At 42.0% G+C, this 24812-nt stretch overlaps 1 protein-coding gene across 1 annotated transcript in view; it reads left to right on the top strand.

Moving 5' to 3' along the window:
* ptprdb (protein tyrosine phosphatase receptor type Db) overlaps window positions 1–17833 on the top strand; it is a 61130-nt gene extending 43297 nt beyond the window's left edge. The window contains exons 26-36 of the mRNA XM_070914776.1: window positions 1753–1876; window positions 4070–4245; window positions 7583–7702; window positions 10140–10294; window positions 11962–12247; window positions 15505–15683; window positions 15826–15952; window positions 16861–16986; window positions 17125–17279; window positions 17518–17653; window positions 17765–17833. Coding sequence (XP_070770877.1) covers window positions 1753–1876; window positions 4070–4245; window positions 7583–7702; window positions 10140–10294; window positions 11962–12247; window positions 15505–15683; window positions 15826–15952; window positions 16861–16986; window positions 17125–17279; window positions 17518–17653; window positions 17765–17833 — 1653 coding nt within the window. The remainder of the gene's footprint in view (window positions 1–1752; window positions 1877–4069; window positions 4246–7582; window positions 7703–10139; window positions 10295–11961; window positions 12248–15504; window positions 15684–15825; window positions 15953–16860; window positions 16987–17124; window positions 17280–17517; window positions 17654–17764) is intronic.
* The last annotated feature ends 6979 nt before the right edge of the window (window positions 17834–24812 follow it).

The following is a 24812-nucleotide window of genomic DNA, read 5'->3' as shown; positions in this document are numbered from 1 at the left end:
ACGCTTCTTGATTAGTTTTCGTCCAACTTGCAGCACAGTTAATGTGGAACAAAAAAAAGGCATCTACAAGGAGATAACAACGTGCCTGAACTTGGTGTGCTGAACTGTGGCACTAAATGAGAAAAGAAAGAAATATTTCCCAACATGCTGGCTGTGTAGCAAATAGTGCTAGCATTACAACGAGCCCCACAGAGAGCCATTAAAGGGGTAAAAATGTTTTTTTTTTGTCTTTTCCTTGCAAAAAAATAAAATCAGTTTAGACTGGAGGCCTCTGGGTGAAGAAGGAGACATAAGGCTCTAATTGGCCACCACAAGAGAGAGAGAAATTGTGTGTGGCAGAGATACGTATATAGAAAAAAAGACAAGGACACATTATGCAAAGAGTAGAAAAACAGAGCGTGGATGTTTGAGGGGGGAAACGCATCGGGAGAGAGGATAAAGGAGGGTGGAAGAGACAGTGAGGGAGAAGCCGTATGTAATTGTGGTGTGAGTTGGAACCACTCTGTTGAGCCTCACATTCTCTCTGCATGACTGTGTGCTTTGTTCGATACTGAACCCTTAACGAGGGAACGGGAGAGATGGATGGAGGAGGGATTGAGGGAGAGAGAGAGAGAGAGAGAGAGGGAGAAAGAGAGGCCAGAAATGATTGCAGTATAATAATCAGACACACATGATGTTGGGCAGTGCGCGGAAAGCAGTCTCACACACACACACACACACACACACACACACACACACACACACACATACATACATGCACTCATCCAGTACCACTCCTGTCCATTTGTTCCCCAACCAAACCATAATTATGTGTCGTAAAATATTCAGAATTGCTAAATTGCTCTGGCTCTCTCCTCTTTCGTCCCTCTCCATTGACAGCCCTGTAATGACCTCATGTCTGCCTCTCCCAGCTAACAGCGATGGTTACACTGTAATTACCCTCCAGGAACTTAATGTGTTGGTCTAACACAACCATCCTTTCTCTCCCAAAGGAATTTATTGCGTTTTTATCATCTTTCTCTGGTTGCTATTTTTTTTTTCTTCTTGTCGACAGCGGAAAGTCCCTACATCAGTGTTGTTTCTTGAAAGGGGATATCGTATTTGCCGACATTCTTGTCCAAGTTCAATAATACCTTGTTAATTTTCAATTTGTACTTGATTTCTAATGGTGTGGTACTGGATAATGCTTGTAAGCCCAAATTCATAGAATTAACCAGTTCTTGCATTTCTAGATGCCATTTTCTGCACTTTGAGGCAGATTTTAAGAGATAACAACATTCTTGCCAACACTCAAGTTGAAGTGGTAATGCTTATAGCGTATGCATGATATAACTGAATCAGAATTAGACATTAGTACATACAGGGGTTTGAAAGTGGTACACAATTATTACTTCACAGTTTCTTTGGCAAGTGAGCTCTGATTGATCAATGCTAACATTTTAATCAGCATTCCAAGCAAAAAAGAGGTTTTTCCTTACCACAATGAATGGCCTCAATCATACATGCAATGCCCATCTGTCAGAATATAATGTTACTGACATGCCACATGCTGGTTTGACCATTTGAAAGTCAATAATTAAACCAAAGCATTAAAACCAAAAGATTTCTTAAAAAAGAACCTATTAAAGCATGCAAACACTGTCCAAAACAACCTGAATTTATAAAAGTGGTTAACCCTGCGAGTCTGTCTTCATTAGTTATTTTCTGTTGATGTTCGCTCTCGGTTCTGACTTTGTCTTTTGCGCCTTGTAGTCCATCGACCCCGGTCAGCAGTTCACATGGGAGAACTCCAACTTGGAGGTCAACAAACCAAAGAACCGCTACGCTAACGTCATTGCCTATGATCACTCCAGGGTTATACTCTCCAGCATTGAGGGTAAGACACGCCGCCAGTGTATTTGTGTGTGTGTGTGTGTGTGTGTGTGGGCGTGTGTGTCTCTGTGCTCTTGCACTTCTATCTTTGTGAGGGCTCACTTAAGAGTTCTTTAAAAGGCTATTTGTGGTTTATGGCTTGGTTTCAGGGTCAGGGTTAGGGTAAGGGTTTAGATTGGGCATGCAGTTGTAATGGTGAAGGTTGGGAATGGAGGCCAGGGAGTGCATTATGTCAACGAGAGTCGGCACAAGTATAGAAGTACATACACGTGTGTTTGAGTGTGTATGAATGTGTGTGTGTGTGAGAGCTGCTATCCATGAGGAATGGGATATTAATAGTCCAAAGATGCATTTCATTGCCAATTCCCATACAACACATACAAAGCACTGTGCCTGCATTAGCCATCATTTCATCATTTCAGGATTCAAACACACCTGTTTCTACACACTGTGTTACCACATCACACAACCGATATGGTGTCTCACTTGACCATTTTAATGTTTATGGAGATAAATTAGGCTGACGCTTTATTTATAGCCTATTTATGTGCCCATTTCACCTGGTAAACGGTCTTAAAATAGAAGAAAAATAGTCCTGTTCTCAGTGCGCGTTTTGAAGCGCACTCACCCACCTCAGCTGGGAAAGACCTGAGGCAAAGAAACTGGCAGCTCCAATGTGGAGAGAGGGAGGCAGTGGGAGGCCAAGCCCAAACAGATGAGCCTTATCTGGGCAGAGCATGTGTGAGCAGCCCTTCCACCCCCGCGTGTCCTGGAGCCCTGGCTGCCTGTCTTTCTTTCAGCTTAGAAAACACATATACTCTTGAGCATGTCCAAACACACAAAAGCACACACACTCTGCTATAGATTTAAAACACATGCTCAGGATGTGCACAAGCACAAATATGCACTTTTGCACCCAGTCTCCTCCTCACATGCTCATGAACTCACACTCTCTGCCAAGCCAGTGTAGCCACCAAGTGACTGAAAGTGTATGTGTATGTGTGTGTGTGTGTTGTGTTTTATCTGCACAGTGCTTCTGCTGTAGTCCCTTGCATAAAGTTGTAGCACATCAAAGCATTTAGCCAAGCTGTGCTTTAAAGACTGAGGTTGATAAACATATGTTCGAAGCTCTTCTTACCGTCTGTCCCCATCCCATTTAAAACAAGTTGTGTAAACACCCCGTACTCCTCTGTCATTTAAATGTGTGTGTCTGTGGTGTGTGCGCGCGTTGGTGGCTTGGGGTTTTTTCACGACTGTATGTGACTGAGTCGTGTTCATAAAATAAGCTGCAAGAAGAGAATCAGCTGCAGGAGTTTCTTCCTGTCGGGCTTCTACTGTTTGCTCATTGACTTCTATCTTTTTAAATGTAAACTGCAATCAGACGACTCAAAAGGAGTTTTGTGTCCCACTTCGGCAGAATCAGGTCACGGCTGAATGCACGCGTACACGTCTGTGTGTATGTCCGTGTGTGTACTTTGGTGTTTTGGTGTATGTGTGCATGTTTGAGCTATGACTCAGTGATTTTTGGGATTATGGTATTAGGCCCCAGATGAGCAGGACTGATCCTAAATCAAACACACACAGACGGTCTCTCACATCACACACACACACACACACACACACACACATACACACAATCCCTTCCAGGACAAGCAGTGTCAGCCGAGTCTTACACAGAGACGGCCTTACAGTCATATTGCCATTCAAAGCGACACATCCAGAGTATGCTCAGATTAGGCCCGTGATCGTTTTAGCATGTATTATAAAACAAGACGGCTGAACAATCCAACACCAAAGGACGCTTGGCCCTGTGAAAGCATTAATCTCCCTGCCATGACCTCAGATGATCTGCACCCTTTATTACTGGGACATAAACCTGCTTTCATGCTTTCAGGAGACTTTAAATAATCCATATAGATTATTTCACCGTGAATTAGAATAAGAATCAGGTTCATCTGCTAAGAAAATACACTGACTGAGAATGTTTCTGTGTGATCAGTGCAGAAACATTCAACCCATAAGTGTTGGAGTGTTTAAGCATCAGTGGCATCTATTTCACCGTGCTCCCCTCTGTTTATTCTCCCCTTTCTTTCTCACCTCAACCTGTCACAATTCATTCTCCTCCTCACCTTACACACATCTCTTTCCATTTGTTTCCTCCACCCTCCGTAACTTCCACTTTTTCCTTATTACGCAGGTGTCCCGGGCAGTGACTACATCAACGCTAACTATATTGATGGCTACCGCCGTCAGAATGCCTATATTGCCACTCAGGGATCCCTCCCTGAGACCTTCGGGGAGTTCTGGAGGATGGTCTGGGAGCAGCACACAGCCAACATTATCATGATGACCAAGCTGGAAGAGAAGTCACGGGTAAGAAAAAGGGGGATGTAATAACATGGGAGTATGGGACAGCAAGGACAGTGTAGCTCAGCACTAAGCCAACACAACACTGAAGAGAAGGGAAGAGGAGGATGGAATAAAATCTGGCAAAAGAGGAAGGAGTAGGATAGGTAGGGTATACAGGATAAACAATTTTCTCCAGCAGAACCTGCAACAGTGGGTAGGTAGTTAGCTAAGAGGTAGTTAGTGGAAGTGGAACATGATCATTAATGTTGTCCCAAGAGGACAGCTGGATTTTACAGACATACACTCTTTTGCAAGGTGAAACAAAAACATACATTTGTACATTTTATTGTCAGCAATAGATATTTTACAATAAATGCCAAAAACCTAAGTAGTACTACAAATACTACGATAAATCTTTACATGTTTATGAAGGGAGTGTGGCAGACTTTTATTTCCTTGACCTGTGCCACTGTACATTAGCAAACAAGTTATTTAGTTAGGCTACATGCTGCCCACGGCAGTGCATTATTTCTTTGGTTTACCTGTAGCAGTCTACTTTTCAGATGTTTTTGAGGAGATGTTGTGGAGCTCAGCGGTTCTTAACAAAACAGCAGTGACATGTACTGTGAAGTGCAATTGGATGTTGCACTGCCAGCACAGAAAAGGGTAAACTAGGTATAGCATAGAGAAGGACTGGAAGAATATGATTGGATAGACTATAATGCCGGAATATAAGAGGAGAAGAGTATGTCAGGGCAGGGAAGACGTGGGTACTGAAGAGTATGATAATGGGCTATAGAGGAACAGGATTGGATGTGGAAGAGTGATAGGATAGAGGTGAGTAGGGCAACGATGATTTTTGAAGGTTGAATTGTAGTGGGTGGGTATAGTGGGTGGTTTGGCAGCAGTGAGGGGGTAGAAGACAGACTGGGGCAGGGCAGGGCAGGGCGATCATTTTTTTAGGATGTGGATGGACTGTAGAGTCCAGATGGATCCAACAGAACAGGACAGACAAGGAGAGGACAGGAGAGAAAGAGCAAGGACACGTCACGTAGTACAAAAATAGTTTAAAGGATAACCAAAAAACAGCCGACATCATTACGGTGACCAAGCTAAAAGTGCTATGGTGAGCACAAGGTGGCATGTATTTGATCCGAATAGAAGAGAATACAGTAGAATGGTGAGCAAGACCCGGGGGAATTACAAGTACAGCTAAATTGGGGTTAGGTAATGAATTAGAAAATCATTTAGCTTCAAGGCATTTTGCTGTTGTTAACAGAATATGTGCTTGAGTGAAAATTCTATGTAATGAGAATGTCATGTTAGAATAAAATGAACAAGAATGGCTTGAGGTATGAATCATGATTAAGTGCTAACCAATTATGTCCAGAGCCCTGTTCAGAAAATGATCCTTTCCTCTCATCTGTGCTTCTTTTCCTATTAACCTGTCTTGTGTTAAAACTCTGTTTCCTTTTCAACTTTTTCCAACTGTCTCTGTTGTGTCTGTTTGACCCTCAGATGCCCTCTTATTTCTTCTCTAAGGCAAGACCTCTCTTTCTCTCCTTTGCTAATCCCTTTTAAAATGCAAACCTCACCTCACATGGTTTTCTCCTTGCCCTTTTTTCTCTATTCAGTGCCCTTTTTTTTCCTGCTGTTTCCAACCTTTTTTTTCTCTGTACAATAGCCAGTGCATTAAGTGAGAATGCAGGATTGTTTTCAACTCACCACAAGGCACTCATAGTTAACTTGGTCTGAGATGGGTTTTATTGTAACCACTGGAGTTGAGAAACAGTGCACATCAGTGTCTACAGTTTGCATGATCACACCCACAACTGTTTTTCTATTTTCCTGTGTAGTGGTTATGCCATAGAGGATGTACTAATTAAATAAAGAAAGAAATGTACTCGCTGGCTACATCATCACGAGGATCTGTATGAAATATTCTGTAGTTGCAGCTGCGGCTGCAGATCACTACAGAGTGAAGGAATGCAGGGCACCTAATTGTAAGCAGTAGGCCGCTACTGTCTCGTAAACATGATGAATCTGAAGTTTGTGAACGACTGCTTAGCTTTACATTCTCTAAATTCAATAAAGTAGTTACGACATTAAGCAACAATGAAAACATTCAATTTGAATATACTTAGCCGTTTATTATCAACCCACTACCTCCATATCTACTGTTTGAGGGAGTAGTGGGCTGCTTGTTGGAGAAAATGATTTAATCTCATTTAACACCTCTCAACATTATGCCATCATGTGTTTACGCATTAACAACACAGATCACAGATGGTCCCACTGTGGGAATCTTGCCAGTATCCTTCCATTTTAGCACCAATCAAGCCACACAAGAGCAGGGCGCAGTTATGCTGTTAGCCCATATATCAATGGATAATAAAGTCTTCACACCGAGCATTTACTGCGATCCTGTTTAGTCTTTGGCAGTGGTCTGGCCCCCCTACGTGGACGACCATTCCTGTCCCCACAGTGTCTCAAGGTCTGGTGGGAAAACAACAGTTGAAAAGCTGTAATTACAGCCTGAACATCCCGGGCCAAAACGCATAATCCCCAGTCTGGAGCAGTGGAATGCAGAGCGAGCTGAGCTGAGCTCCCTGCTGTCTTTGATGTGAGGACTGGAGGGATCAGCACATAACGTTTGGTTTGGCCTGATTCTGCCAAGGCCCTGCTCCCCCTCCCCTTCCCCCTCCTCTGGGATTTTTTCCCTTCTCTCCTCTGTGGTATCTGAGGCTGAGCTGAAGAACTACAAATATGCCCGCCTTATACAGGAGAATTCTAGGTGTTTTTGGTGGTGAGGGATGCTGGGATTTGGGGTGCCGGGTGTAGTTTTGTAGGGATTTGTGAAGCTGGAATGTAGGGCGATGTAAAGCGTCAAATATGTGAGTGCTGAACTTCAGGTATCACTTGGCTTTCCCAGCTCTGTGGTGGATCTTTTGTGAGAGCCCACCAACCTATGGCAATTTCATGCCACACAGTTTTCTAGTATTTGAAACAACTTACGCAGGATCACACCCCAGAAAGCAGAACTGCCTCTCCCCCCCCCCCCCTGTCTCTCTCTCTCTCTCTGTCACTCTTCACCTCACACACTTACTAAAATCCCTTTCACACGCTGGGTCGCTGCTACTGTATATGCACATTTTTTCCGAACATTACTGTCTGAATTTTGCAAACTCTCTCACTGATCTGCTTCAACACTCCCTTCCTTTTTTTCTTTTTGCATCTGTACACGTTCACACGCACACAAGTCAGCTCTCTCTCTCTCTCTCTCTCTCTCTCTCTCTTCTTTCACAGACAGTATACAAACTGCTCTGGATCTCTCACAGCTTCTTCCCCTCTTCCCTTGTAGGTGAAGTGTGATCAGTACTGGCCGACACGAGGCACAGAGACATACGGCCTCATCCAGGTCACTCTGCTGGACACAGTGGAGCTGGCCACCTACTCTGTCAGGACGTTCGCTCTTTACAAGGTAACATGACATGTGCAGTGGAGTGTAATGGGGTCGTGTGTGTATTGATCTGTTGAAATATTTAACCACACTAGTTTGTGTGTTTTTGCTTGACTCTGAGGCCACGTCACAGTTACTTTGTCATGCATTATTCATCCCTCCGAGATCTAAAGTGATTCATCACATAATAGTGGCCTATTTTTTCTTTGGATTAATAGTTGTTGAATTGAAAAAGTGCATTTTGATCAATTAAAATGGATCACCTGTCAGGTTCAATAAACCAACAGTATAATCATGGAGCTTGTTCACATATACAGTGGGGTCCAAAAGTTTGAGACCACATTGAAAATCTCAAATATTTTCACGTAAACCTGGAAATAATCACAAAGTCTGAGGATTCAGAAACATTTAAAAACACAAGAAGTTATGACGTAAAATGAAGAGGAAATATTTTGATTCTGCACTATTTTCAGGTCAGCAATCAAATTTAGGCAAATTTGTGGCATTAACCAACTTAACTCCTTCATACAAAAGGTCAGGTTTCTTTGAGTTGTATCCCTTCCATCGAAGCATGCGTTCAGATGACACTCAGCTGGACTTGATCTACTCATCGGAGGCTCCTTTAATTAACTCAGCTTGCAGCCAGTGTTCACCTGTTATAAATATGGCTGTGCCTCAAGTTTCCAGCTGATCATTGCTTACTAAATAGCATTGTGATAGTGAGAAACATGGCATCCGAACTAAGTGAAAGTGTCTGTTATTCTGAGCAAATCAGGGTTGACTAAAGGTTTCTAAGGGGGCAGTGCATGGAACTCTAAAACGCTATGCAGAAACGGGATCAGTTGTATCCAAAGCACGATCAGGCAGACCAAAAGTGACCACACCATCAGAAGATCAATATATCAAGCTCAGATCCCTGACAGACAAAAAAAGCAACTTCATGACAGATACAGAATTAGCTAAATAAAGAACGCAAGACTCCAATCAGCAAAAGTACTGTCAAATGCAGGTTGTCTTGTTGTGGTCTCAGAGGACGAGTAGCAGTTTCTAAACCATTTCTCAGAAGGGGAAACAAGGCCAAACACTTGAGAAATGGTTTAGAAACTGCTACTAGTCCTCTGAGACCACAACAAGACAACCTGCATTTGACAGTACTTTTGCTGATTGGAGTCTTGCGTTCTTTATTTAGCTAATTCTGTATCTGTCATGAAGTTTCTTTTTTTGTCTGTCAGGGATCTAAGCTTGATGTATTGATCTTCTGATGGTGTGGTCACTTTTGGTCTGCCTGATCGTGCTTTGGATACAACTGATCCCGTTTCTGCAAAGCGTTTTAGAGTTCCATGCACTGCCCCCTTAGAAACCTTTAGTCAACCCTGATTTGACACTGAGAAAGCCCCTCTTTGCTCAGAATAACAGACACTTTCACTTAGTTCGGATGTCATGTTTCTCACTATCACAATGCAATTTAGTAAGCAGTGATCAGCTGGAAACTTGAGGCACAGCCATATTTATAACAGGTGAACACTGGCTGCAAGCTGACTTAATTAAAGGAGCCTCCGATGAGTAGATCAAGTCCAGCTGAGTGTCATCTGAACGCATGCTTCGATGGAAGGGATACAACTCAAAGAAACCTGACCTTTTGTACAAAGGAGTTAAATTGGTTAATGCCACAAATTTGCTTAAATTTGATTACTGACCTAAAAATAGTGCAGAATCAAAATATTTCCTCTTCATTTTACGTCATAACTTCTTGTGTTTTTAAATGTTTCTGAATCCTCAGACTTTGTGATTATTTCCAGGTTTACGTGAAAATATTTGAGATTTTCAATGTGGTCTCAGACTTTTGGACCCCACTGTATATGCTAGCCATGAATTGTTGTTGTTGTTACTGTCAACAAATCCCAGAAAAAATCCAAAACCAACAATGAATTTATCCTACTAGCAAGTATTGTGTGTGTAGCCAAAGCCTGATATACTGCAGCTTAGTCTTCTGTGCCACAAACCTCCACTGTTGCTCAGAAACTATTAAAAACACATCAGTGAGCCACACTGTTGTTCTAAGTGACATGTTCTTTTATTACCATGAACATGGGCACTTTAGTCTATTTTGAGTCAATCCCACAGACACCGTCCTGCTGCCATAAATACTCACTGGGCCACCAAAAGTGTATTAATCCATGGCTGAAAATAATCCCCGAAAAATAAACTATTTACTTCTGTTTTGGTAAGCTTTTTTTTTTTTTAATGTTACTATATACTATATTTGTGACCTGTTTTTACATCTTCAGTAGGAAGGAATGGGCCAGGAGTATCACAGACAGGGTAGGGGAGTCAGAAAGTATTGAAAGACAGGCTAATACATTGTGGATTTTGGTCTTTTCATGGGACACTACATGTTTGTTGACTATAAGAGAAATATAGACAGATCTTTAACCCTCTTGTCTGTCTGCTTGTCCAGAGCGGCTCCAATGAGAAGCGTGAGGTTCGTCACTTCCAGTTCACGGCCTGGCCAGACCATGGGGTGCCTGAACACCCCACCCCCTTCTTAGCCTTCCTTCGCAGGGTCAAGGCCTGCAACCCTCCAGATGCGGGACCCATGGTCGTCCATTGCAGGTGTGTGTGTGTGCTTTTGTCAGTGCTTCATCCATATTTTTTTATTGGTTTAGTTTAGACATTCTTGTAATTCACTGTACCAAAATAATTCCTAAAATCACCAAGGAAGACAATCCCTGTCCAAAGTCGCTGACCAAAAAGAAAACAGATTTGGTCCTTGACTGTGTGTGTGTGCTTGCATGAAACACTTATGTGTTATTTTGGGTTTTACTTGGCAAGCATCATTTTCAAAAGCCCGAGAGTCTGTGAAAATCAACATGAGTCCAAGAGCACTTGTATAAAATCATTCATAGGTCCTGAACTGAAATGAGATTGACCTGCCATTATACAAACCCCAAACCATCCTCACTGGCTCAGACACCCACATTCCTCCCTTAACAACCTCCATCATTTCTAAGGTTTAACAACAACAGCAGCAGCTGCCATGCTGACCCTATTTTCCATAAGTAGCTTTCAGTTTTCACTCTTTACCGTTTAAGCTGGTGGTATATCTGAGTTCATAAGTTTATATTCAAATGAGCTGCTGTCTGAGCAGCAGGACACTCATGCGTTAGTTGGAAACTTGTCATTACGGTTTTGCACAGTGGTGAGCTCCAGAGCTGGAATGAAGCTGCTGTTCGCTCGTACCAGGGAGTGAAGGAGAGAAGAAGAAGATAGAGGGTAGCAGAGGGAATATGGAGCAGAAGCTCTCGGGAGGAAGAATTAGTGAGGTGTGGATCTGGAAGGAAGAAATGGAGAGGGAAGACAAGGGGATTGAGAGATGATTGAGAGGGAAAGTTAGCGAGGGACTGGGAGTTAGAGGAGGAGATACGTGCAGAATGAGGGAGAAGGTGAGGTCATATCCAGGACGCGGTGAATGGAAATGATGAATTAAAGAAAAGGAAAAGTGGAGAGAAAATGGAGTCTAAAAAAAACCCCCCTACAAATGTGAGAGTGGAAAAAGTGGTGGGGCTGGTGTAAGAGTGTTGGAAGGGTACTTAGAGGGAAGATAAAGAGGCAGGGAGACGAGGGTGGGGAGGTGAAAAGGTTGGCAGGAGAGGAGCTCTTCCTAATCTCCCGTAGCAGTCAGATGGAGTATCTAACAGGATTATTAGTCAAATTTAATTATCCCGGCAAAACTCCATCATAATGTGCCTTAACATATCAACCAGCCTCTGTATCAAACAATGGACCAAATCTTATTCCACCTGAACAACACACACTAGTGCGCGTGCACACACACACACATACACATTGATGTTAATTTAACCATATAAAGAGGTTTTTATTCACTTGCAGAAACTTGCTTGGTCAGGGTGTTTCACCATTTAGGTACTAGCACAGCAAAAATGTGAAGTGTTTGGGTGGGCAGCTAAATGTATTATATTTCTGGATTGTATGTCGATAGGAGAGGATATCTTCGTAATGCCAGTCAGACGGCGATGCTGACTCATCGCTGATGTCAATTTTTACGTCCTTTGTTGGAAATATTGCTGGCTGGCATCTTTGTGATACTTAGTTGATTTAGGCACAGTATGCTAGAGCTTTCGCAATATGCAACAGGGCCAGATTTGTACCAGGTTTGAAGATGCAGCACACACTCAGGGAAATGATTTGTTCAACAGTTCATACCCCAGGTTACGTGAGAAAATCACATCAACTGCTCCCCCATTTTTTTTTTTCCTCAGTGCTGGAGTGGGTCGCACCGGCTGCTTCATCGTGATCGACGCCATGGCGGAGCGCATCAAGCACGAGAAGACCATCGACATCTACGGCCACGTCACGCTGATGCGCTCCCAGAGGAACTACATGGTCCAGACGGAGGACCAGTACATCTTCATTCACGATGCACTGCTGGAGGCCGTGACCTGCGGGAACACCGAGGTCCCCGCGAGGAACCTGTACTCCTACATCCAGAGGCTGACGCAGATTGAACCGGGAGAGAATGTCACCGGCATGGAGCTGGAGTTCAAGGTGAGGACTCATCATCATGTCCTTGAAGGTTGTAAAAGTAGGTATAACTGATTTATGATGGTTCATAAAACCGATTTATGATAATAATGTGACACTTCACTGGTCTCTGTAAGGGAGAGTCACCTTTTTCTTGCCCCTCTCCACACAAGAGGCCAGACATCAGGGTCAGCTACACAATAGCATCCCTGAATTTGATACTGTAGATATTCAGTGCCTTGTCACAGGATATATCATTGTCTAAAGATGGTCTCTCTGCCGACTGGGCCATCCTGCCTGCATAAAGAAAGTACAGTATATGGTCACTGTGATATAAAACATCAAAGGATTTGAGCTAGAGATTAAGATGACCCCGGATCCTGAGAAACTTCCGTCAAGGTCTAACTAGAGGTCTAGAGGTCTAACTCTGTAGTGAGGTATTCTTACTTAAAGGAATAGTTTGACATTTGGGGGGGGGGGGGGGGGTGCTGATTTATACGAGAAGATCAATACCAGACTCATGTTTGACCATTCAATGTGAAGCTGGTTAGCTTAGCTTAGCAGAAAGACTGGAAACAGAGGGAAACAGCGAGCCTGGCCCTGTCCCAAGTTAACTGAATCCACCTATCAGCACCTCTCACTAATTAACGTGTATCTCATTTGTTTCATTCAAAAGTATAAAAACGACAGGGATTATTAAAGATAAATAGACTATGTCTTGGCCAACCTCAGTGACTTCCTGGAGTGTTGTTGTCACTATGAGCAGAGACTTAAGGAAGTAACTGCACCTAGCCAAGAGGTTGTCCTGCATATATAGTGTAAATTAGTGAGCTTTAGAGGTGCTGGTAGGCAGATTTATTTACCTTTGGACAGAACCAAGTTCCAGTCTTTATGCAAAGCTAAGCTGCTTTGGCTGCTGGCATCAGCTTCATATTGAAATCTCTGCAAGAAAGAGAATAAGGGTATTCCCCAAAATGTCAAATTCTGTCCTCCATGACATGTGTGGTGTGTAATGGTACAGTTCAAGAACGAAAGAACACAGAGAAAGTAGGTTGATTAAGGATCCTAGAATTTTACTTCTCAGGCATATAAAATCAAGATTGCATCATATAGTAAAATAACCATGAAAATGAGCAGGAAAATCAATTAAATTGAATGAAAGAAGCTGTCAAGAACAACGTGTCTTTGCCAAACTAGCTGGGACAAATACACAGTGCCATTTAGTAGCTGTTGTGGAGCTTTCGACTGTGCCACACGGTCCACATCAGCAGATTCATTTTGCTCATTTACTATGTAAGTATAGATGTTGAAACTTGACATGATTCTGAGCACCTCCAGTTTGTGGTTGCAAAACAATCTCACCTCTAGATCTATTCAGTAGCTGCTGAAGATGTTTGTGAGAGGATGGTTCTCTCCAACTCAGCTTGAGAACAACCTTCTTCACAAGGACATACATGATGAACCTTGAATTCCTGACCTTGCTCACTGAGCATCTTTCTCAGGGCTGTTAGCAGTTTATAATATCTATCTAAAATCTTTGGGAAAGGTCGTATGGGCGTTTTCAAACATTTAGGTAGCTGATCAGAATTCAGAGTGAGAACACCGAACATGGGCTTTAATACACAAGCAAGAGGAGTGCGTACGTAAGGGATTCAGAGTGTTATTGAGGAGCGTTATTTTCATTTTATTCTAGCTGTTATTGTTTTGTTTACTGAGATATTTACCTCTTGCCAGACGAGTTCTCAGCAGAGCCCGTCTGGTTTGGCTGGGTGGAAAGTGAATCAGTTTTAGCCATACAGGTATATATTGAAAGCAGGTGGCTTAGATTTTTCCTGGAATGGTTTATGTCTGCTCAGTCACTCAGAGGGCAAAGTAAACACAAAGCCACTCTAAGCAATCTCCTTCATCCCATGCTCCGGCATTCCTGTCCTAATGGCGGCGGTCTCCTCAGAATGACAATGAACCGAGCACTCGCTGAACTGTTAGCTTAGCCTTATATTGATGTAAAACATATGCCAGGGTTGTCCCAGTCACCAGATTTCATCTCACTTGAACACTTATGAGACAGAGACGGCACTTTCCACCTTAATCAACAAAACACCAAAGGGATGGAATTTCTCTTGGACGAGTGGCGTCGCATCCCTCAAATAAAATCACAGAAAGTTGAAGCATGTGTGTGTGTGTGTGTGCGACAGAAAAGAAAGAAATGAAGCTGTTCTGGCAGCGTTTGGTAATCCAACACCCTATTAAGACACACTGTTTTTGTTTCCTTTCACAGAGAGTTTACTGGTTGAGTTTAAAGAGGTTGCCAACAGGGCATGATTTTATCCAAGCTTAACAGATGGTGAAAATAATGGCATGTATCAAAGCAACAAAAAGTTTTTTGTTTGTGCCAGACTTTATTGATAAGACCAAGAGTCAAATTCAAACCAAATGATTACTATTGTTGGCACTGCAAACTGGGTTCAGAGTACCCAAATGAACTGGTGAACTTGTGGTTAGTGTGGGATTTTCCAGCTCGGTCCTGCCTGTAAGAAAATAAGGTACTGCTGTTTCTCCCACAGCGCTCTGGTAGCCGCCGATGGTCGAGGCTCAGTTCATGAGACCCCATTGTTTCCCCTCCCGAGTCTGCGGTTTCCCTCTGCCTATTCTCTGTTGTTCTGTCTTTCTTTTTAAGCCATGTCATCCAATGGTCGAGTGTGAGAGAGAGTGTACGCTATGTGCTCACGTCTGCCTGTCTGCACGTATCCATATGTGTGTGTTCCAGGGTGGTTTTCTTTTCACTGGTGCAGGATCAACTGTGGTTCACATATGTGCGTTGAGACAGTGTGGGGCATTGTGGTTTCCTGCCCCCCGACTCTTGATTTTCTTCTTCCTCCTGTCGTTCATCTTATTATATCCCCTCTCCCATTCCCTCCCGCTGCCCTCGCCCCCCTATATCACCCCTCCTTTGTTTATTCAATTGAAGATGTCTGACTAAATATCCTCGGGCCTGCCGAGTCAAGCTGATTTTCTAATTTCAGTTGTCCAGTATGCCAGAGGAAACCAAGGCTTGTGCTAAATGCATTTGAATGAGGTCCTTGAATTTGTCTGAACTTACTCTTTTTTTTCCTCCTTCCTTTTATCCATCCTGCCTTCCTTGTTTCCATTACTCCCCATCTTCCTTCCCCTCTGTTTTCTTTGTGTTTTGCCTGCTCTCACCAACGCTCATTCATATCTAAGGATCTGTACAAGTTTCTTCATATAATATTATAAAATATCGATTTTCTTTTCTGTTCCAGCGTCTGGCCAGTGCCAAGGCCCACACATCGCGGTTCGTGAGTGCCAACCTGCCATGCAACAAGTTCAAGAACCGGCTGGTGAACATCATGCCCTACGAGACCACGCGTGTGTGTCTGCAGCCAATCAGAGGGGTGGAGGGATCTGACTATATCAACGCCAGCTTCATTGATGGATACAGGTCAGATACAGGTTGAAGTTGGCATTTAGTTAAAGGTTTAGTTCATTCAGGTGCTGTATGAAGACTCAAAGGCCTTTACAGAGAATGTCAGTAAAATGGACAAAGAGGGTGCAGTATTTGATTCATGTATTTATGTGTGTAGGCAGCAGAAGGCCTACATAGCAACCCAAGGCCCACTGGCTGAGACCACAGAGGACTACTGGAGGATGCTGTGGGAACACAACTCCACCATAGTTGTCATGCTAACCAAACTGAGAGAAATGGGACGGGTACGCATACAAATACACACACACACTGGTTCTACTGGGACTTCTAATTCTACTGGTATAGGGGCTTGTAGATCTGGTGATTGTAGGGATCAAAGCTGCCGATAGCTGATATTATGTGTCTCTTGATTTATTTAAACTTGACTAACAGTGTGTCGAAAAAACAGAGATATAATGTGATAAAAGGGTGTGTGGGCTGTGAAGGAAAATCTACACAAAGAGACAATAAAAAATCTTTGAAACACACACTAATTAAATTGTTTTAGGTGAGCTGCAGCTTTTGAATGATGGACAAGGTTTCAATGCACATCGACCCAAAGTATCAAATAGTGATTTGTGCTTGATAACATGATCAATTTTACCCAAACATGCACTGTAACATTATTTTCAATCTGAAAAAAACTCTCTGAACTGCTCAGCTGCACTTTTTCATTTGTCCCCCGTTCTTTCCTTCTCTTTTTTTATGGACATTGATGTGTTAAAGTGTCCTGGATCTCACCAACACCAGCCAGCATCAACACTTTCTATTAGCTAAATCTAACCCTGAGCTTTCCTCACCAGGAGAAGACCCTGTTTCCTGAGAACTGTCATAAGCAGCAGGAAACGGGACACTTTTTTGTTGTTGGGGAACCGAGAATATCTGTTAAAAATGAAAATGATGAGTCTTAATTATTGAAAACAGTATTGAAAATGCAAGCAACACAGTGATGGAGAGAGATAGTGGTGCAAGTTATATCTCATGAACATCCTATCTCATCTGGCACAAGAGTATCTTCAAGTGAAAAATGAGTTTCAGAAGTCAGGCAGACATTTTCATGACAAGGTAGCCAGAGATTGTTCTCCTCACACACTGAATCCCTCAAACGTGATGTAATGCTCTGAACTGAAGCCTCTGTGCTGTCCTCCTGCAGGAAAAGTGTCACCAGTACTGGCCTGCAGAGCGCTCAGCCAGGTACCAGTACTTTGTGGTGGATCCCATGGCTGAGTACAACATGCCCCAGTACATCCTCCGAGAGTTCAAAGTCACTGACGCCAGGGTGAGTCATCAGTTTGTGTGCGTTTGTGTTTATGTGTGGGTTTGTAAGAAGGTGTCATTCATACTGTATTAATTAATTAATTACATTATTTCTGTAATTTAAAAATGATACAAAAAAAAACACATTCTCTTCCTCCAGGACGGCCAATCGCGGACAGTTCGTCAGTTCCAGTTCACTGATTGGCCAGAGCAAGGAGTGCCAAAGTCAGGGGAGGGATTCATTGATTTCATTGGCCAGGTGCACAAAACTAAAGAACAGTTTGGCCAGGATGGGCCAATTACTGTGCACTGCAGGTGAGACCTATTCTTCATACCAACACATCTATGTTTTTATACATTGTGATCGTTGTGAAAAAGATGAATAAATGATTGGACTGACATGTTAGACAGCGCTCCCAACCACGATCATTAAAGCACCAAATGAGGGAATATTTTTGGGGCGTTTGTGGTACTTCTACATCATACATGACCACAGGTGCTGCACTTCTAAATACATCCAGCTCTAAATATGTTTCCACCTGTCCACCAACAGTGCCGGAGTGGGGAGGACTGGTGTGTTCATCACCCTCAGCATCGTGCTGGAGAGGATGAGGTACGAGGGAGTGGTGGACATCTTCCAGACTGTCAAGATGCTGCGCACCCAGAGACCTGCCACCGTTCAGACAGAGGTGAACTGATTATTATTCCGTCTCCCTTCAAGTTCATACTCTCTTTCTCGTCTCTTTTTCACTCTCTTTTTTTCTCTGTCACTGACTTTATTCTCTTCTGCCTCCCTCCAGGACCAGTACCAGTTCTGCTACCGGGCCAGTCTGGAGTACCTGGGAAGCTTTGATCACTATGCAACATAAACCCAGTGGCCGTCTCTCATGCCACATCCCACCTAGTGTACTTTTCTCAGGTCACACGTGGCCTGAATTAATGCACTAGGCTGCGATGTGTCTTTGAAGATTTTTTGCCACCACATGCAGAGTGAAGGGGGACCATCGGCTTATCCCGTACCCAGAAACAGCACCTCTAACTGAGCCATAGCAACCTGCTTGACAAGGGTGTTTCCTTCCACCCTCAGCCCAAACACACCCATTGGTCAGTCTGAAGAAGCAACTTCAACCACTGTTCCAATCAGAATACTTGATCAAATATTGATTTTTATTCATTTCAGTGCTTTTGTGAGCACCCAGATTGCTTTACATTGTTTGGGTGTGGAACTCTCACCTCGTCCACCACCAGTGTAGCATCACCAACGTAATTACAGGACCCGGCTACGGTATTTAGCTGTCACAGGAAATTTAGATTTTTCTATCTTGAGGACTGTCTAGAAGGAGTCTACAGAATCCATCTTATGGAAGCCTCGTGGACTGAAAGAACTGGGACTTTTGAGCACCAGAGAATTGCCAACAGGAGACTGAAAACACAGAGCACACAGTATTAAAAAGACAAAGAACACACATCCCAAAAAAAAAAAAAAAAAGACACCAAGAAGTGTTTTCTTTTTTCTGTTTTGTTTTGGAAACAGACTCTCGTTTCCTGTGAATGAAAAAGAAGATATTTCTACCATACAGTAATAAAAAACCACCAGTTCAACCTTATGCTTCACGATTTAAGATAAGGGAAATTTGAGAGAGGTTTAAAATGCATACCATAAAGTAAAACATTAATTTAGTTTTTTAGAAAAATATAGATATGTGACTATCTTGTTTTTTAAAAACTGGGTATTCCTTGTGGCACGTTCTGTTTTTTTGTTTTTACAGATTTATGACTTTGTCCTCACCGACCATACAAAGGCAAAGTTGTGTTTTGGTTTGGTTTTCTTTCTTTTTCTGTGTAATCCAATGAGCTGTAGCGATTTTATTTTTTTTAAGTGATACGGTACTGTTTTAAAGTGTACAATCAAATCTAGTGTGGAAAATGTTCACAATTCTATGAAAAACACCACCATTGAGTGTCACTCTCTCCTGTATTCTCTACCCACACACACGTTACGCATGCACACGGGACTCTCAACCTCATTTCCAGCTGGCCTGCGGTGTCAGAGAGGATGGCCATTTTTGAATTCCCAAAGGGGGCCCTCAGAGGTGCAGTATTAACCCTGCTGCTACCAGAAAATCATCTTGCCAAGTTGATCGGTGTGCAGGTTGAGAGAAAGCCAGATAAAACACCACTGCAGAGAGTATGCACAGAAAGCAAAATATGAGAAAAAAAACAACTATTTATGTGTCCAAATAAGCTTCACAAAGATTTCTCAAGCAAGGAGCGAGAAAGGGACGTAGAAAACAGGGTGGGATGGGGGGGGGGGGGGGGTCGGGGAAGGAACAATTTTTCTCACTGGAATGCTCACCTATGACTTTTCTCTCCGTTTGATTCAGTGTGCAATAAGTAGATGTATTATATATTTTTGTGTCAAGTCACTAACTGCAGTTATATGCCATTATGACGATGATGATACTGATGATGGTGCAACATTTTCCAGACACAAGGATGTTACGCTCGATATGGTTCTCGCCACCATTTAATGTGTCCAAACAGAGGAACCTGACCTCTGACCTCTTAGGAAGTAGATCTTTTCTCACGTCACAACTCCAGTAGATGATGTCATCCTTCAGTGTGTCACGGCAACCAACGAATGATCAAAACTCATATTTCAAACAGCATCTAATAAGTATTTTGATTTTAGATTTCTAGTGCCTTATATTACACGCCTATTTTGATAAAGTTACTTTAAAGGGTCTTTTTGTGTGTATTTTATGTGTGTGTGTGTGAACTGAATGTGCATATGATTTTGTTATGTTCCAGTATGTGAAAGTATCTCGTGTGTTCTGTTTTTGGCTGTGAACCTTTTGTATGGAAGGCTCTGTGTAGGCTGGATAGTTGTACTCATCACTTTCAACCCAGCAACAACATCACCATATCTCTTTCAACCGAAACGAAACAAGTCTCGTCTCACATGAGACTCGACTACAGACAAAAACAAAATGTGGTTTCAAAATAGGTTATCAGCAGGATGGTCTGATCTTTGTGGACAGAAAAAAAGAGTTTCTATGTCGACAGCTTTCCGTCTTTTACTTCCTGGGACACTTTGCACAAGCTTTGTGTATATACTCTTTCATTCAGACTTCAGTTGCCATGAAATTTTGGCCACACTGGCGACTTTGGCAGCGACTGGGAGCTGGCTCAGACAAGTCATACTTACTCAGCTATGTAGAGATCTATATAAAGCTGAACGGCATTGGCTATCTTTTTGTCAGTTTGGAGAAAAAGCAAGAATAACTAAACCATACGGATACGCTCATGTGTCCCACCTGAAGCCCTTCAGCTACAAAAATCAGTCAAACTGGTCATCTGTGTTCCTCGTTCTGATGTCTACAGTTATATATTTTATTTCCTTTAACGACAAAGGCCGAGAGAAGTTCAGGTGCTACGTCTCCAACAACACAGAAACCTACGTCATTATTTTTTTTTTGTATCTCCATTAACGCTTGACCATATAAGGGATCATTGACAGTTTTCCACCATCTTACAGTAACCCTGTTGTCGTTTTTTTTGTATGCATGGTACCACTTTTGAGATGCCCCTTTTGGTCGCACCTGTTATGGGAAGACTTGCACTTTCTCTCTTTGTACTATGCACTAATACTAGTATCCTATTATCTCTGATAAGCCCCCATCCCCCCCCACCACCAAAAGGAGTTTTACTTGAACTCAGTAAAGATGGACCCTGTAATGCTCACATGGTTGTGTATATGTAAATAACACAAAACACAGAGAGTAATTGAATAAATAAATAAATAAATAAAGGATTAAGGTAAAGAGTGAATAACATTATCAAATATACAGAGTGATATAATAAAAGGATGCACCTGAAATCACAGTTTATGGCACAGCAGTATGTGCAATACATCACATTGTGGATTTGTTGTACCACAAAAGAGAAGTTTCACAATAAAAAGTGTTCTATTTTACCCCCAATGTATCATGTAGATGGATAAAACTGGAGTTTATAAATTGTATAAAAACGAAAATATGGTGTGTTACTTGGATCAGTTACCTCCAATTGGTCTGTAAATGTAAACTTTTTTCTTTGTTTTGTTTTCTGCTCCGAGTCAACAAGTGCTTTTTATTTTCTTACATTGGTTCTTGGAGCGTGTGAAAACCGAAAAACAGGTCTGTATGGATTTCTGTTCTCTGTCGACACAAGTTTCATTTGTTACAAATAAACTCAAGTGAAATAATTGCTACTGCTGTCGTTTTGTATATCAGTACTTTACACTTTAAATAACATGGGGGAAATAATAAAGATTTAAAAAATACAGGATTTTTAAAATAACAATGCCATAACTAGCAAAATCAACTTTTGAAGATGTTATTTTTGATATAAATACCAGCTTGAAATGTAGATTTGAGTGGTCTTTGGCTGCTGTAATTGTGATCTGTAGTTAATTGTGCAGCAGCAACAAGCTCCAAATACTCTCAGTTTAGTTTCTTTTCTTTTCTGGCTCCTATTTAAATGACTCATGTTGTAAAAGGATGACATTGGGGCACTAAGGATTGCATTTGTGTCGTTTTAAAGGGCCATGTTTAACCACTATAACAAAGTATAATATTTTATAGGGACGCATACCATGCACTCTTACATTCAATTACTTTTTGCCCCCCAGGCAGTTATTGGTCTCAGTTGTTTCAGTGATGAATGAAAATGAACTTGCCGAGACTTAAAACTTGCTGGAAAAATGTCCATCACATGCCCTTTTGTGTTGAAGTTATGATGGTCATACAGCAAGATAGTTGAGAAATGTATATTATGAGGCAGTTAAATGAACTGAAACCAAGTGCATGAAAGGTCTGAAGTCAATTTAGAAACTTGGAATGCTTGGAAAATCATCAGGAGTGATGTAAAGTTTATTAACGCACACACAAGTTGAAGTAAAGGGGCTAAAACATGCTAAATCAGTGCTCCTTTTCTGGACCGTGCTAGCAGAGCAGATGGTCTTCAGCAAATTCTGTGAAAGTGGTAACAACTCAGAGAGAAAAACACAGTAAAACACTGACAGGGAGGTCATTTTTCTGCATAATGACTATTTTTACTTTTGATACTTTAAGTACATTTACCTGATAATACTTGTTAAGTGAGGTATTGAATGCAGGACTTTTACTTGTAGCGGAGTATTTTCACAGTGTGGTATTAGTACTTTCACTTAAGTAAATGATCTGAATACTTCTTCCATAACAGAGTAATACAGTTTTTTAGCCTTTTTTCTTTTTGTTGTTGTTTTTTGGTATACTTGCTCATAGATTTTGCCCTCACCTCGAGGGAAATATAGTATTAAATCATAGCTAATAGAATCCATCCAGAGTGAGCCATGTTATTTAGTACAGTTGTTGGAAAACATCCTCCCACTCCCACTCCAGTCTTCCTCCTGGACCGCTTCCTGTGTGGGTGGAGCCCCTGTGACTCATCTCACCTGTGGCAAATCCTCTCTGATCAAAGAAGCAAGGGGGCCTCATGGGGATGACCTTTCCCTCAGCAGTTTGTTTGGACTGAGTGAAAATGATCTGTAAGTTTATTTGATAGTTTAGAAATGAAATGACGTTCTTTGATGTAGCTTTGTGGTTCGTCACTTGCTGTAAAAGTGCAGTTTCAGTAGCGGATAAGTTACGGTTTCATTAGTATGTTTGTTAATTTAAAAAAATCCTTTTTTTTCATCATAACTTTTTGTAGTTTTTTGTTATTATTATAAGAACGTCATGGAACCCCTCATTCCTTCATTCATGTGTCATAATTCATTCATTTTATTGGCATTCCTGGACCCAGACCGGCCTCAGGACAGGAACATTAACTCACAATCTACAGCAGCTTCGACTGAGGAAAGAGTCTGAAAATGTAGAGCTGAGTCTAAGGTGTCCTAAAAATGGCCAATATGCAAATAGACAACCTTTCCTATAGTGGCACCCTCAGGCCATCATTTACATGTTTCTCCCTTGCTAGTGGTAAGACCCCAGGAACGGCAACATTATTATTTATCTCTAAGTTTATTCCAGCATCATCCAGAAATGTTTCAGCAACTTTTCTGGCTGTGTAATGAGCGCTCCAGCCTCGCAGGGCTCCTTGCATTGCCCTAAACTTTTAGTCTTATTAAATCCACACTGGGAAACAGATTGAGGCTATACAGTCTGCAGTGAGTGGAGAGCTGCGGCTGAAAGCGCCTTAGTCATTCATGTCTGTCTTGACATTGTAAAGGCACTGCGAATTATCTTCCAACGGCTCTACCAGGCTGTAGAGATACTGTCTGGCTTCAGGGCTATGAGCAGAACAGTTCAGATCAGTCGTCTCCCCTCTGAAGCTCTGCTGCGTTTGCCATGAGCTGTGTCATCAGCTCAATTCTCACTGCTTCGAGACTTCCTCTATTAGACTGTGTGGGATGCTCTAAAGACTTGCTTGGTCTTTTAGAGCCATAAGCTTCTCTGTTTGGCTTTCTGGGCCCAAATCTTTTTTTTATCAAGCAGCAATGCCATTGTTTAACATGTTTAACTGTTGAGTTGTAACAAAATGAGGGAAATGAAATAGTTTGGGAGAGCGAAGCTCAACATATGTACCTGAGAGACATGTGAAGGGGCCTTCAGTCTTGAGTCAAACCATCCAAATGGGAATTTTCCAATTGGAGTTCTTCCTCTTCACTGTCTGATAGGTGATATAATACCAGCTGGGTGATGCACAACAAAGGGAGACTCGTGATTAAGTGGACCAAAATGTTATATTCCACAGACAAAGATTTGACAAGAACAAGAGTGGATGTAAAGAAAAAACTGTTTTACTTTGCAAAGTTATCCTAAATGAGTAAACCTGTTTATAGGAATATGCCTCCAGTGTACAACGTTGAATATTTACCAAGGTCTAAAAGACATCTGTAGGTATGTTTTTGTCAGAAGTGTCAGGTATTAGCCAGCAAAAGACCAGAAAACACTGCAGGGTAGCACGATTGTACGGCAAGGCCATGCTCACTTGAAAGTCATGGAGTTGCTTGATGGTTATACTCTTATGTGTCTTTGTTTGGCGTTTTCATCAAGGATGACTTGTCTTCTCGCTTTGGCTTCATGATCACACAGAGCCATCTAAAGCAGGCTGTGACGAGGTTTCCATGGGAGTACAGAGCTTTTTGAAGCCTCGCCATGGCCAACTTAGATACCTCCAGGACTTCACTTCCTGCCTGTTCTGCCAGGCTCCTCAGGCCCTGTATTGGAGAAAAGTGCTGCTCTGTATCCTTAAGCATGAGGCAGCTGTTCACCTGCAAATGCTGGTCAGTTCATTATCATGGTTATTTAATGTGTAATGTATATGGTCACTAACCTTGGAAATGTCTCTCAACCTAGCAGCCTAACAAATCCGTCCCTTCAAACTTAAATACTGCGTCATATCTTTTAGAAATCATGTTTTCTTTCAAAGCACTGTAGAAAAAAGGACCCTACACAAAAATGTTACTTTTACTAGTATAAGTTAAGTGCAATTATATCTCTACTTAAGACAGTAAACCATTTTCAAGACAGTCTGATGTGAACATCTTCCTGTATCCTGTAGGTGTTTACAGTCCGTACTCACTGGCCATGATGTCATTTCATGTCTTTCATATGGTTGCATATTCACATCAGCCTGAACAAGCTTGTCGCTCTTAACAGGATCTGTATCGGTAAATGAAGATCACTTGGTCACTAGAGTTCTGTATATTTAAATAAACTGACCATTAATTTGTGTTATTCAAATTATTGTCCCTATTTTCATTTTTAGCATCAAATGTTATTCAAGAGTCACACAAACCATCTGCATCTGGAATTCCTACTT

This window comes from Enoplosus armatus, chromosome 2, assembly GCF_043641665.1.
Source record: "Enoplosus armatus isolate fEnoArm2 chromosome 2, fEnoArm2.hap1, whole genome shotgun sequence".
Classification (NCBI taxonomy): Eukaryota; Metazoa; Chordata; class Actinopteri; order Centrarchiformes; family Enoplosidae; genus Enoplosus; species Enoplosus armatus.
Note: the sequence above shows the minus strand (reverse complement) of the source record. Positions and strands in the feature narration are given on the sequence as shown.